Source organism: Oncorhynchus masou, chromosome 19 (assembly GCF_036934945.1).
Source record: "Oncorhynchus masou masou isolate Uvic2021 chromosome 19, UVic_Omas_1.1, whole genome shotgun sequence".
Lineage (NCBI taxonomy): Eukaryota > Metazoa > Chordata > Actinopteri > Salmoniformes > Salmonidae > Oncorhynchus > Oncorhynchus masou.
This window is the reverse complement of record NC_088230.1, coordinates 23,235,526-23,250,488: the sequence shown is the minus strand read 5'-3', so window position 1 is coordinate 23,250,488 and position 14,963 is coordinate 23,235,526. Positions and strand designations below refer to the sequence as shown.

Here is a 14,963-nt window from a genome sequence, read left to right as displayed (position 1 = left end):
AGGCAGTATGAACAGGGATTGTGTTTCATCTTGATTCAGTGGGAGGTATATTATCATACAGTATCTCATTATACATATGCCTAATGATTGTGTTCATAAATGCCCATCCTCATAGGACTTGGTTTAACTCAACCATTTGCAAATCCAGATTGAAAGCAACATGCAGGGAACTTACTGTAAGTTACCACATGTTTTCAATATTTGCATCAATTACTGTCTTTGCATTGGAAGCATTTGACACTATTGTGATAATATTCTATTCAGATGCATTGACTTATCCAAGCATAAATGAGTTAAATATGATTTATCTTGTTTATTTTTTTGTCGTCTCACTGTGCATCACTTATAGTGAAGCATCACGTGGGAGTACAAAGCTTGCCTCGTCTACCATCCCCAGTAATGCATTATTCCCGAGTTGAAGGGAACGTCTCTATCCTTGAAGATGCTGCAGAAGAGCTTTATCTACAAGCTACCGTTCCACGGAGGAATAGAAAGTGGACATAATAATACATCTTGGTTCTACTCCAAAAGGATTATGAAGAGGACTGTGCTTTTCCCCCAGATGTGAACACTTATGCTAGCATGTTCTTCATAAGAAATTTAAAAACATGTTTCTGTGCAGATTTTCTGCCAAAGCCAACTCTTAAGTTAATAGGCTAAACTGAAAACATATTTGATTATATTCTGGACATGAAACTGAAGTTTATGAGCCGACTGTATGTGGATCACCGGGCATCAGTGACAACAAGTTGAGACGGTTACAAGCAAAACAATAGTCATTCTCCGCGCGTCAGGCTGCTTGGACAGTTTACACAGCGGTGTGGCCAACAGTCCGGGTGCGCGTTTAGGAAATGGAGCGAAATAATGAACGCTTGTTTCTTTGGAAGTGCATTATTTTTCGTGTCGGCATCCGAATATAAATGTAATGGGAATACAAACAGACATAGCAAGTCAAACATGAGTGTTGAGATACATGGCTTATGTTATATTTTCCTATGCGTAATGGACAAATAACATTAGCTACAAAGAAGCACCCTCGTTTACAGGTAAGTAACATTATTTTTTTAGGAATAGTGAATTGGCCTAGATGGCCTCTTCTTTAATAAAGTAAAGATGATTTGCTTGGTTCTATTTCAACCTTCATTTAAACCAACATATGCTTTTCTCAATCGAATCCATAGACTGGGCATTACCATGGAGCAATTGCGCTCGTATCATATATAATTTATATATTCTCATCACTTTGATTTCTCAACTTAAATTTTCTATCATACAACTGGCGAATTCAAAATTCCTTCTCATCGTTTTACCACAGTATATTATTCATAGCTGTTTTAAACCGTTTACTATTTATGCCCTATTCGAGCTATAGGCGTTTTTTATGAAAATGGGAAGATATCTGCAAATATTACATTGGTCTGGTGTTTTGAGATTTCACATATATCGCAGCATAGCCTGCACGCGCACATGTAGTTATGATTGATTATAATATTGTGTATTGAATTACTGTGCAAATGATTCATTTTCCTGGAACGAGCGGTCCCATAACAGCGCCCACCCACGCACACACTCGCGTCTGTCTAGAAGTTACTGACACATTTGACTATCATCATCGTGGAGTTTTCTTGGCAACATACCTCTATACAACAGGATTTGTAATACATAACATGTTTCTTACCACAATAAGTGTAATGGTAGTTGACATAGGAAAGTAGGCTGCAGTGTAACGGTTGTTACATACTTAGGATATATCAGCTCGCTCTCGCTCTCTCCTCACTCTTAGAACAACCAAGTGTCACAACATTCCATGGTATCCTCTATTCACACATTATGCACGGTGTCTGGAACAACCCCTCCCCCGACCACACCAATAATACCCTGACCAAGGTCCTACTCCTGGTCTCATCTGCCATGGCTGCAGTCAAAAAACCCTTTGCCAAAATTTTTGATAATATGTTCATTTTGGTTATCTCAGGTTTGACACATTGTTTCAATCTGGGAAGACAACATTTTGTTCTCAGCACTGAACATAAATGTATATTCACTGACAGCACCAGTCTGTTTTTCATCTATTCAGTCTTATCTTTCACTGGTCCCGATGTCTTTTCATGTCCACTGATGTTAATCCTTATGATAGTCTCACAGGGCATCATATTCTTATTTCATTTCCTGTTTGTGTTTTTCAAAAACAGAGAAAAGCCATGGCATTCAAGAAATGTTCTCTGTTCTAAACACATTGTTAAAAATAAGAAAAGAAAGTTGATAGGAACTGCACTCTCTTCTTTATTGCTACCATCCACCCCCTGCTCATCCTGGTATTTAATAGAGAACTTTAGATAAGCCAACATCGAAAGGCTACACCACCCACACCTGCTCACAGACCTAATGCTGGGGGTGGGTACAGGGTACGGGGCTGCAGTCAGAGGAGCAGGTCATACAACTGTCATGCATTCGCCCAGGAGTCTCCTCTCCATCTGCAAGGGAATAATACCCTTTTCTAGATCTGAATATTATGACATCTAGTATTTTCACCATGCAATCATGTGCATTGACCTTAAGCTAATAAGGCAGTGCCTTGAGGTATGTACTTGGATATACAGTGCTGCTTGAAAGTATGTGAACCCTACAGGGCTGGTCATTATTTTGCTATAAAATATTAAAATAAACATAAAATCCTTATCTAATTCCCAATTTGTAATAAAGACATTCCAAGTAAATGACAGAAACAAAAATATATATTTTCAGTGTTTATTTAACAAAAGTGGTTTATTTAACAGAAACTCAGATTTGATGTGTGCAAAAAATGTGAACCACTTCAGTCAATAGCTTGTGGCACCTCCATTAGCAGTGATAACTTGGAGTAAACGTCTCCTATAGCAAGTAATCGGGGATTCAGGGATTTTTGCCCACTCCTCCTTACATAACTCATCCAATTGAGTGAGGATTGAGGGGTGTCTGGCATGAACTGCCCGCTTCAGGTCCTGTGACACCATCTCGATTGGATTTAGGTCAGGACTTTAACTTGGCCAACCTAAAACACAAATCTTATTTCTCCTGAGTCATTCTTTGGTAGATGTGCTTGAATACTTTGGGTCGTTGTCTTGTTTGAAGACCCATTTCCGGCCCAACTTTAGCTCCTTGACTGATGGCCTGACGTTCTGTTCAAGAATCTCCTGGTTTACCTCAGAATTCATGGTTCCCTTAATGAAGTGGAGTCATCCAGGTCCAGAGGAGGAAAAGCAGCCCCAGATCTTGACATTCCCACCACTATGCTTGACTATTGCGATAAGGTTATTTTGGTGGTAGGCAGTGTTGTGTTTTCGCCAAACATAGCAGTGTTGATTGACTAAAAAGGTCAATTTTGGACTCATCGGCCCAGAGAATGGACTTCCAGAAACCTTCAAATTTGTCCAGGTGGTCTTTGTCAAAGTTAAGATGGGCAGTTTGGTTATTTTTGACAGAAGATGCTTTTTCCTAGTAACCCTCACATGAATGGCATTTCTATTCAGTGTTCTTCTTATTGTTGTTGAAGCATGCACAGTTACCTGAGATGCAGCAAGGGAGGTCTGCAAATCTCCAGATCTTATGTGTGGGCTGGCTTTTACCAGATTTATTATTGTTCTTGTGGCTCTTGGGGATATTTTGGGAAAGTGTCCACTTCCAGGCTGAGTTGCTGTCATGTTAAATGCTCTCCAATTGTAAATTATTTGCCTCACAGTGGACTGATGGAGCTCAATCCTTTTTAGATGATTTTATAGCCTTTCCCAGACTGATGTGTTCTCACTACCCTCATCCTGATATCTAATTTCCTCTCAACATGGTGTGCTTTGTGTTGACCTGGATGGGTAACACCAAACTGACCAGGTTTTTATCTCTCCTTTGATTGGTTCATTTGGTACACAATTATTTACCCACCTGATTCCACTTACCTACTTGATTTAAACAATGCGACTTGGGGTTCACTTATTTTTTGCACCTGCACTAATACCTTTTTTTATTTTGTTTTTCTACTACATGCATGATTTTGTCTACAAGACTGGTTCTGATTAAATGAAGATTTCATGGTTAAAACAAAAAAAAGGGGTTCACATACTTTCAAGCAGCCCTACATCTACAATGCCAATAGAAAGGCTACACCTCCTTGAACTTTTTCCCCCAACATTTTGCTGACTTAAAATTTCATCTAAAAAGGGATTGAACTCAATATTTTCCCCATCACAGATCTACTCCACATTTCAAAGTGAAAGAAAGTTATAGAACATTTTCCAAATACGAAAAATCAGAAAGAATATTATAGATGGATAAGTCTCCACCCCCTTAATTAACAATTTGTGGAAGGAAATTTGGCAGCCATTTAAGCTGTGAATCATTTTCATTAAGATTCTTCCAACTTTGAACAACTCTTAAGCAATTTTATATTCATAGTTTAGTCAAAATTGCTTAGGTGTGTTTTGAGTATGGTGTGTAAACATGACATCTTGTCCACACTGCAGTACATCCTGTTTGTGCTGACAGAGATTGTTAATGATTCACTCAACACACCTGTTGGTAAAGCACCATGTTACTACACATCTCCTGCCGTCAGCTTGATTGTTGGAACATTTAAGGTGTTTTATTGGACACCATGTTATTTATTTTTGCTCTTTTTGATCCCAGTATCTCTACTTGCACATCAATCACTCCAGTGTTAATGCTAAAATAATTAGTTCACTGTGGCCTATTTATTGCCTTACCTACCTAATCTTACTATATTTGCACACTGTATATAGAATTTTCTATTGTGTTATTGACTGTACGTTTGCTTATCCCATGTGTAACTCTGTCGCTTTGCTTTGTCTTGACCAGGTTGCAGTTGTAAATGCGAACTCATTCTCAACTGGCCTACCTGGTTCAAATCAAATCAAATTTTTATTTGTCACATACACATGGTTACATGATGTTAATGCGAGTGTAGCGAAATGCTTGTGCTTCTAGTTCCGACAATGCAGTAATAACCAACACGTAATCTAGCTAACAATTCCAAAACTACTACCTTATAGACACAAGTGTAAGGGGATAAAGAATATGTACATAAAGATATATGAATGAGTGATGGTACAGAGCGGCATAGGCAAGATACAGTAGATGGTATTGAGTACAGTATATACATATGAGATGAGTATGTAAACAAAGTGGCATAGTTAAAGTGGCTAGTGATACATGTATTACATAAAGATGCAGTAGATGATATAGAGTACAGTATATACGTATACATATGAGATGAATAATGTAGGGTATGTAAACATTATATTAGGTAGCATTGTTTAAAGTGGCTAGTGATATATTTTACATAATTTCCCATCAATTCCCATTATTAAAGTGGCTGGAGTTGAGTCAGTGTGTTGGCAGCAGCGACTCAATGTTAGTGGTGGCTGTTTAACAGTCTGATGGCCTTGAGATAGAGGCTGTTTTTCAGTCTCTCGGTCCCAGCTTTGATGCACCTGTACTGACCTCGTCTTCTGGATGATAGCGGGATGAACATGCAGTGGCTCGGGTGGTTGTTGTCCTTGATGATCTTTATGGCCTTCCTGTGACATCGGGTGGTATAGGTGTCCTGGAGGGCAGGTAGTTTGCCCCCGGTGATGTGTTGTGCAGACCTCACTACCCTCTGGAGAGCCTTACGGTTGTGTGCGGAGCAGTTGCCGTACCAGGCGGTGATACAGCCTGACAGGATGCTCTTGATTGTGCATCTGTAGAAGTTTGTGAGTGCTTTTGGTGACAAGCCGAATTTCTTCAGCCTCCTGAGGTTGAAGAGGCGCTGCTGCGCCTTCTTCACGATGCTGTCTGTGTGGGTGGACAAATTCAGTTTGTCTGTGATGTGTACGCCGAGGAACTTAAAACTTACTACCCTCTCCACTACTGTTCCATCGATGTGGATAGGGGGGTGCTCCCTCTGCTGTTTCCTGAAGTCCACAAACATCTCCTTAGTTTTGTTGACGTTGAGTGTGAGGTTATTTTCCTGACACCACACTCCAAGGGCCCTCACCTCCTCCCTGTAGGCCGTCTCGTCGTTGTTGGTAATCAAGCCTACCACTGTTGTGTCATCCACAAACTTGATGATTGAGTTGGAGGCGTGTGTGGCCACACAGTCGTGGGTGAACAGGGAGTACAGGAGAGGGCTCTGAACGCACCCTTGTGGGTCCCCAGTTTTGAGGATCAGCGGGGTGGAGATGTTGTTGCCTACCCTCACCACCTGGGGGCGGCCCGTCAGGAAGTCCAGTACCCAGTTGCACAGGGCGGGGTTGAGACAAGCTTGGAGGGCACTATGGTGTTAAATGCCGAGCTGTCATCGATGAACAGCATTCTCACGTAGGTATTCCTCTTGTCCAGATGGGTTAGGGCAGTGTGCAGTGTGGTTGAGATTGCATCGTCTGTGGACCTATTTGTGCGGTAAGCAAATTGGAGTGGGTCTAGGGTGGAGGTGATATGGTCCTTGACTAGTCTCTCAAAGCACTTCATGATGACGGAAGTGAGTGCTACGGGGCGGTAGTCATTTAGCTCAGTTACCTTAGCTTTCTTGGGAACAGGAACAATGGTGGCCCTCTTGAAGCATGTGGGAACAACAGACTGGGATAGGGATTGATTGAATATGTCCATAAACACACCAGCCAGCTGGTCTGCGCATGCTCTGAGGACGCGGCTGGGGATGCCGTCTGGGCCTGCAGCCTTGCGAGGGTTAACACGTTTAAATGTTTTCCTCACGTCGGCTGCAGTGAAGGAGAGTCCGGATGTTTTGGATGCGGGCCGTGTCAGTGGCACTGTATTGTCCTCAAAGCGGGCAAAAAAGTGATTTAGTCTGCCTGGGAGCAAGACATCCTGGTCCGTGACGGGCTGGTTTTCTTTTTGTAATCCGTGATTGACTGTAGACCCTGCCACATACCTCTTGTGTCTGAGCCGTTGAATTGAGATTCTACTTTGTCTCTATACTGACGCTTAGCTTGTTTGATTGCCTTGCAGAGGGAATAGCTAAACTGTTTGTATTCGGTCATGTTTCCGGTCACCTTGCCCTGATTAAAAGCAGTGGTTCGCGCTTTCAGTTTCACGCGAATGCTGCCATCAATCCACGGTTTCTGGTTTGGGAATGTTTTAATCGTTGCAATGGGAACGACATCTTCAATGCACGTTCTAATGAACTCGCTCACCGAATCAGCGTATTCGTCAATGTTGTTCTTTGATGCAATACGAAACATATCCCAGTCCACGTGATGGAAGCAGTCTTGGAGTGTGGAATCAGATTGGTCGGACCAGCGTTGAACAGACCTCAGCGCAGGAGCTTCTTGTTTTAGTTTCTGTCTGTAGGCAGGGATCAACAAAATGGAGTCGTGGTCAGCTTTTCCGAAAGGAGAGTGGGGCAGGGCCTTATATGCATCGCGGAAGTTAGAATAGCAATGATCCAAGGTTTTTCCTGCCCTGGTTGCGCAATTGATATGCTGATACAATTTAGGGAGTCTTGTTTTCAGATTAGCCTTGTTGAAATCCCCAGCTACAATGAATGCAGCCTCAGGATATATTGATTCCAGTTTGCAAAGAGTCAAATAAAGTTTGTTCAGAGCCATCGATGTGTCTGCTTGGGGAGGAATATATACGGCTGTGATTATAATCGAAGAGAATTCCCTTGGTAGATAATGTGGTCGACATTTGATTGTGAGGAATTCTAAATCAGGTGAACAGAAGGACTTGAGTTCCTGTATGTTGTTGTGACCACACCACATCTCGTTAACCATGAAGCATACGCCCCCGCCCCTCTTCTTACCAGAAAGATGTTTGTTTCTGTCGGCGCGATGCGTGGAGAAACCAGCTGGCTGCACCGACTCCGATAGCGTCTCTCCAGTGAGCCATTTTTCCGTGAAGCAAAGAACGTTACAGTCTCTGATGTCCCTCTGGAATGCTACCCTTGCTCGGATTTCATCAACCTTGTTGTCAAGAGACAGGACATTGGCGAGTAGAATGCTAAGGAGTGGCGCGCGATGTGCCCGTCTCCGGAGCCTGACCAGAAGACCACTTCGTTTCCCCCTTTTACGAAGTCGTTTTTTTGGGTCGCCGGCTGGGATCCATTCCGTTGTCCTGGGTGAAAGGCAGAACACAGGATCCGCTTCGCGAAAGTCATATTCTTGGTCTTACTGATGGTGAGTTGACGCTGCTCTTATATTCAGTAGTTCTTCTCGACTTTATATAATGAAACCTAAGATGACCTGGTGTACCAATGTAAGAAATAACACGTAAAAAAAACAAAAAACTGCATAGTTTCCTAGGAACGCGAAGCAAGGCGGCCATCTCTGTCGGTGCCGGAGATGGCGCCGACAAGTTTTTTTATTTCACAAGAGTACCCTTCTGGAATATAACATATTTCTCTTAAGGTATGGTGCTCCATTGGCAAATGAAATATGAGAGTGTATGGCAGTCAGACCACCCATGAATGTACGGCTGACCAGAATACTGACCAGTGCTGCTTGTGCGTGCTGAGGATGGATTTTACTGTAAAATAGGTAAAGACCACTTCTGAGTCATCTCCATTAAGACTGTCAATCAATTCTACAGTCTTTAATTGAAGATCTCTTCATAAGGACTAAGTAACAGCATCTTAGTTTTAAAACCCCTTTTATGAAATTAGATCCTCTTGAGATAACAAATAAATGTCTTCTCACTGTCAACTGTGTTTATTTTCAGCAAACTTAACGTTTGTAAATATTTGGATGAACATAAGATTTAACAACTGAGACATAAGCTGAACAAGTTCCACAGACGTGTCTAACAGAAATGGAATAATGTGTCCCTGAACAATGGGGGGTGCCGTCAAAATCTAAAGTAAGTCAGTTTCTGGTGTGGCCACTAGCTGCATTAGGTACTGCAGTGCATCTCCTCCTCATGGACTGCACCAGATTTGCCAGTTCTTGCTGTGAGATGTTACCCCACTCTTCCACCAAGGCACCTGCAAGTCCTTGGACATTTCTGGGGGGAATGGCCCTAGCCCTGACCCTCCGATCCAACAAGTCCCAGACATGTTCAATGGGATTGAGATCTGGGTTCTTCGCTGGACATGGCAGAACACTGACATTACTGTCTTGCAGGAAATCACACACAGAACAAGCAGTATGGCTGGTGGCATTGTCATGCTGGAGGGTCATGTCAGGATGAGCCTGCAGGAAGGGTACCACATGAGGGAGGAGGATGCCTTCCCTGTAACGCACAGCGTTGAGATTGCCTGCAATGACAAGCTCAGTCCGATGATGCTGTGACACACGGCCCCAGATCATGACGGACCCTCCACCTCCAAATCGATCCTGCTCCAGAGTACAGGCCTTGTTGTAATGCTCATTCCTTCGATGATAAATGCAAATCCGACCATCACACCTGGTGAGACAAAACCACGACATGGCAGTGAAAAGCACTTTTTGTCGCTCCTGTCTGGTCCAGCAACGGTGGATTTGTGCCCATAGGCAATGTTGTTGCAGGTGATGTCTGGTGAGAACCTGCCTTATACAACAGGCCTACATGCCCTCAGTCCAGCCTCTCTCAGCCTATTGCGGGACAGTCTAAGCACTGATGGAGGGATTGTGCATTCCTGGTGTAACTCGGGCAGTTGTTGCCATCCTGTACCTGTCCTGCAGGTGTGATGTTCGGATGTACCGATCCTGTGCAGGTGTTACACATTGTCTGCAACTGAGAGGACGATCAGCTGTCCATCCTGTCTCCCTGCAGCACTGTCTTAGGCGTCTCACAGTACAGACATGGCAATTTATTGCCCTGGCCACATCTGTAGTCCTCATGCCTCCTTGCAGCATGCCTAAGGCATATTCACGCAGATGAGCAGTGACCCTGGGCATCTTTCTTTTGATGTTTTTCAGAGTCAGTAGAAAAGCCTCTTTAGTGTCCTAAGTGTTCATAATTGTGACCTTAATTGCCTACTGTCTGTAAGCTGTTAGTGTCTTAATGACCGTTCCACAGGTGCATGTTCATTAATTGTTTATGGTTCATTGAACAAGCATGGTAAATGGTATTTAAACCCTTTACAATGAAGATCTGTGAAGTTATTTGGATTTTTACAAATTATCTTTGAAAGACCAGGTCCTGAAAAAGTGACGGTTCTTTTTTTGTTGAGTTTAGATGGCGTAAATGGGACTGAGTGTGTGTTTGTGTGTGTGAGGGAGTGAGTGAGTGAGTAAGTGAGTGAGAGCAGAGTGACAGAGACCCACACAGCTGGAACAGAAAAGGCAGTGCTGTATTACAGTTAACTCTGGAGTCTTCTGCTCACAAACATAATGCATTTAGCCATTTCTATCATTTGGCTTCCAAAAATACGCACCTTAGTTTTTAGAGAGGAAATACAAAGAGGATTTAACACCAGATTTCCAAATGAATTGTTTCCTATGAGCTGTGACTAGAACAAATATTAAAACATAATTGTCATCAGTCGTAATTACCAAAGCAAGCATGAGAGCAGTTAACCTCAGATGCTGTTCCCAGCTTGATGGAGCCACCCCAAGGTCAATGGTGCTCTGCTTCTCACTGTGGGATTACCAGGAAGACAGTGCCAGCAATCAGATAACATACATCCCGTAAACATACCAGATGCCTCTCACTCCCCCTCTCTGTTTGTTTGTCTTTACAGGGCCATAGACAGCTGTAGTGATGATTTCAGCTGGGGGAGTGATCACAGGCCATCTTGCTGCGCTGAAGAGGCAGGACTCTGCCCGCTCCCAGCACCACCTTTCCATCCAGTCCCCAGCCCCAGGAGAGATCCAGGAGAAGAGGAAGGCCAAGCGTAAAACACGGGCCGATGTGGTGGTGGTCAGGGGGAAAATCCGCCTCTACTCTGCCTCTGGGTTCTTCCTCATCCTGGGTGTGTTGATCCTGATGGTGGGCGTTGCCATGGCCGTGCTGGGCTACTGGCCACACACAGATGCCCTTGTAGCGGCCAACACCAAGCTATCCACCAACGGCACTAGGGTGATCCGGGAGCAGGGCGGTAAGCTGATCCAGTTTTTTGAGCAGCACCTGCACTCTGAGAAGATGAAGATGCTGGGGCCGTTCACCATGGGTATTGGTATCTTCATCTTCATCTGTGCCAATGCCATCCTGCATGAAAACAGGGACCGGGAGACCAAGGTGATCCACATGAGAGACATGTACTCCACCGTCATCGACATCCACAGCCTGCGGATCAAAGAGCACAAGTACATGAACGGGGCCTACTCAGGCCCCTATGGGGAGCATGAGGTCAGGACCTATGAGAACCAGTGTGCCTCCAAACTAGCTGCTAACACCCTGCTAGGGTTCCCCAGTGTGGGGAACAACGTGAGAGTGTCATGCAGGACCAGCTCTACGGAGGACGAGGAGGGTCTTCTCAACGAGGCCAAAGGGGGACATGGACTCGTGCCTTCGTTCTGCCGAGAGCGCTCTGGCTCCATCTTTGGCTTGCAGCATGAAGGCAGTCGCCATGAGAAGAGCAACTTGCCCAAGAGATGCCAGACCAGGTCAATCGTCTCATCCTCCATCAGCGCTTTTACCCTGCCTGTCATTAAGCTCAACAACTGTGTGATTGACGAGCCTGACATGGACAACATTACAGAGGACCTGGAGCACATGAGGGTTAGGTCCAGACCGCCCTCTATGCAGTCCCTTTCCCTGGCTGTACCTGTCCCGGCGGACATCGCCAAAGCCTACAAACCCCCTGGTATCATGCTCCTCAGGAGCAATTCGGCCACAGAGTCTCACACCGTGTCCTCTCGTAGCTCTCTGTCCCCAGGTTCTGCCAGTGGGAGCTACCTGTCCCCTGGGGCGGCCCGGAAGGAATTTGGCTCCAACAACTCCCTCCACATGCTGTCTTCTCACTCCAAGTCTCTGGACCTGGATCGAAGGCCCACCACCCTGACAGTGAAGCCAGAGCAGAGGAAACATCCCAGCTGGCCCCGACTGGACCGCAGCAACAGTAAAGGCTACATGAAGCTGGAGAACAAGGAGGATCCTATGGACAGACTGCAGCTGCCCCAGGTAGCAGTCAAGCAGGATTACACCAAGAAAGAGAAACTGCTCATGATCTCCAGGTCTCACAATAACCTCAGCTTTGAACATGATGAGCAGTTCATGAGCAACACTATGAAACGAGGGAGCTCGGAGACCAGGTTTTAAACTCTTAAAGAGCCTGGTCCCTGAAGTTTGTACTGTCTTGCAAAAAAGACCATTCAGATGTAGGATCTTAATTTGAGCCAGTTAGTTACAGCAGGAAATATTATTGCAGTACCAGGAAATGTGCATTATAATTAATGTACATTTTTTGTAGGGGTTGATACATTTTTCAGTGGGGCAAATCAAGTCTGACATTTTAAAGTGGACATTGCTAACTTTAGAAGCCTTTTAAACCTTGAATATACTACAAGTTTGCATTTCCTGCAAGGCAGAAAAATTATCAGCAACAAAAGAGTGATCAAATTAAGATTCGACATCTGTAGGAGTTGGCAAGACAGCACAAACAGATCTGAGACCAGACTTTAAATGGTCCGCTACTTGGACCTAATTCTAACAATGGTGTTTCTTTGTGTGACACGATCATTCTGCAATACAAATCACAATTCAAGCTGTTCACTGTCAGTGTTGAATAGTTAATTGTAAGTGTGATTACATGTTGTTTTGGGATGACGCGCTCAGGTAGTCCGTCTGTTTGCAATGAGTCTAAAGAAAGAGAGGCTGTGTCACACATGGTGAGATTACTGCAGCGAAAATCAATTTGAACAAAATGTTGAAATTAGGTTCAAGGTGAACTTGAAAATACAGAAATCAATACGACTAAACTGTGGTTTGTTTTTCTCATCTTTGCATTGTTGCAACAGGCAGTTTTGTTTGTTTAAACTGGTCAGTGTATGTACCAGAGTTGGCTAGATATTTTGCTATGGAGCTTTTAATAATGTAATGTTCTCTACAAACACTGCTATTTTTTTTTGAAGAAACGAGTTCACCTGAAGATGTACAGTTTACCCATTTCTCAGAATAAAATGAAGCTTTTCAGTGAGTAACATGTGTCTTTTATGAAAGCCTATACTTTTTCTCGCCAGCCTTATGAAAATCCGCTATGTATTCACAGAAAGGTATGTCACCTGGCCTTAGTACATGCATTTTAAACACAAACATAATTGCACAAAGTCTGCGTCGAACAGTACAGAGTAACTCAGTTCCCGTCTGTAATTCTGATGTCCATTGAATTCTCAAGGTCAATGAAATTCTTCAAAAATATTCCTTCTCAACCCACAAACTTTGAGTCTGTTGAGAAGGGAAACTATCCTCTCTTAATCAAGAAAGTGAATAGCATTCCCATATTGAACAATAGGAGCTCTGGGAGTACCAAGCTGGGAGCTGCCAGAATAGAGAGGAGACTCATAAGAGGGTTCCATCTGGAGGGGGAATCAACCAAGACATATGTGACTTCCAGGAAGCATGATATTTAAACAAGGATTGCATATTGTCAACATGAAGAGCAGAAACTGTGCTATATGAATGGTCAGGACCTGATCAATATTTTTGATGTTCTCTATTCGCTGAAATGAATTAAGTCTAGCTGTCCCCATTGGCGTCAGATACTAGAGATCCTAATCAAATAAATATACAAAAATAAATTATTTATCTACTGCATTTTGAAAGACATTGGATTTCCTTTGATCATGTTCTTTCTTTTATGAGAATTCATTTTGTTCAGCTTACTGCCCTTTTCGTGTATCTATAAAAGGTAGTTCTGTTTTTTTTTAAACAAGTCCAATTAGTCTCTCATAGTCTTCAACAATACAGCCTCTGCTTGCCGATTTGGTCCGTTATTGATCTCTGAGCCTGATTATTCATAAAGTTTCATCTTCCCACAAACCACTTACAAACAATAAGGTATTATCATATGGATGAAGCACTGACTAATCAATCCTCTGATATTCTTAAGTAGTAAATATTCATACTTGCAAAGTAATAAAGAGTAGCTTTTGTTTTGATTTAGTCTATTTTTATAGAAGTTCCTTGCTTAATCTACAATCTTGGCAAACCTGGATTTGGGGAGTTTCTCCCATTCTTCTCTGCAGACCCTGAGAATATCTGTCAGGTTGAATGGGGAGTGTCGCTGCACAGCTATTTTCAGGTCTCTACAGAGATGTTCGATCGGGTTCAAGTCTGGCCTCCGGCTGGGCCACTCAAGGACATTCTGTGACTTGCCCCAAAGCCACTCCTGTGTTGTCTTGGCTGTGTGGTTAGGGTCGTTCTCCTGTTGGAAGGTGAACCTTCGCCCCAGACTGAGGTCCTGAGCACTCTGGAATAGATTTTCCTCAAGGATCTCTCTGTACTTTGCTCCATTCATCCTTCCCTTGATCCTGACTAGTCTCCCAGACCCTGCCGCTGAAAAACATCCCCACAGCATGATGCTGCCACCACCATGCTTCCCCGTAGGTGCTGCAGAGATGATTGTCCATCTGGAAGGTTCTCCCATCGCCACAGAGGAACCCTAGAGCTCTGTCAGAGTGATCATTGGGTTCTTGGTCACCTCCCTGACCAAGGCCCTTCTCCCCCAATTGCTTAGCTTAGCCGGGCAGCCAGCTCTAGAACAGTCTAGGTGTCACATTCTGACCTTAGTTTCTTTTTTATGTCTTTGTGTTAGGTTGGTCAGGGCGTGAGTTGGGGTGGGTAGTCTATGTTCTTTTTTCCATGTTGTTATATCTATATGTGTTTGGCCTTGTATGGTTCTCAATCAGAGGCAGGTGTCGTTCGTTGTCCCTGAATGAGAATCATACTTAGGTAGCCTGTTTTCCCCATTTTGGTTGTGGGTGTTTAATTTCTGTTTAGTGTCTGTTCACCTGGCATGTTTCGTTTTCTCTTCGTTGTTATTTTGTGTAGTGTTCAGTTTTTCAATTAAAATATGACGAACACTTACCACGCTGCATATTGGTCCGATCCTTCTT

At 43.6% G+C, this 14,963-nt stretch overlaps 1 protein-coding gene across 1 annotated transcript; it reads left to right on the top strand.

Moving 5' to 3' along the window:
* The first annotated feature begins 417 nt into the window (after positions 1–417).
* LOC135506023 (transmembrane protein 200A-like) lies at positions 418–13,051 on the top strand. The gene is made up of 2 exons (XM_064925364.1): positions 418–1,046; positions 10,649–13,051. The coding sequence occupies exon 2, from the start codon at positions 10,669–10,671 to the stop codon at positions 12,166–12,168; it is 1,500 nt and encodes a 499-aa protein (XP_064781436.1). The 5' UTR covers positions 418–1,046; positions 10,649–10,668; the 3' UTR covers positions 12,169–13,051.
* Positions 13,052–14,963: the final 1,912 nt, after the last annotated feature.

Bases quoted from the DNA above. Each gene is read 5' to 3' on its own strand.
- LOC135506023 (XM_064925364.1), top strand. From the start codon at position 10,669: ATGATTTCAGCTGGGGGAGTGATCACAGGCCATCTTGCTGCGCTGAAG.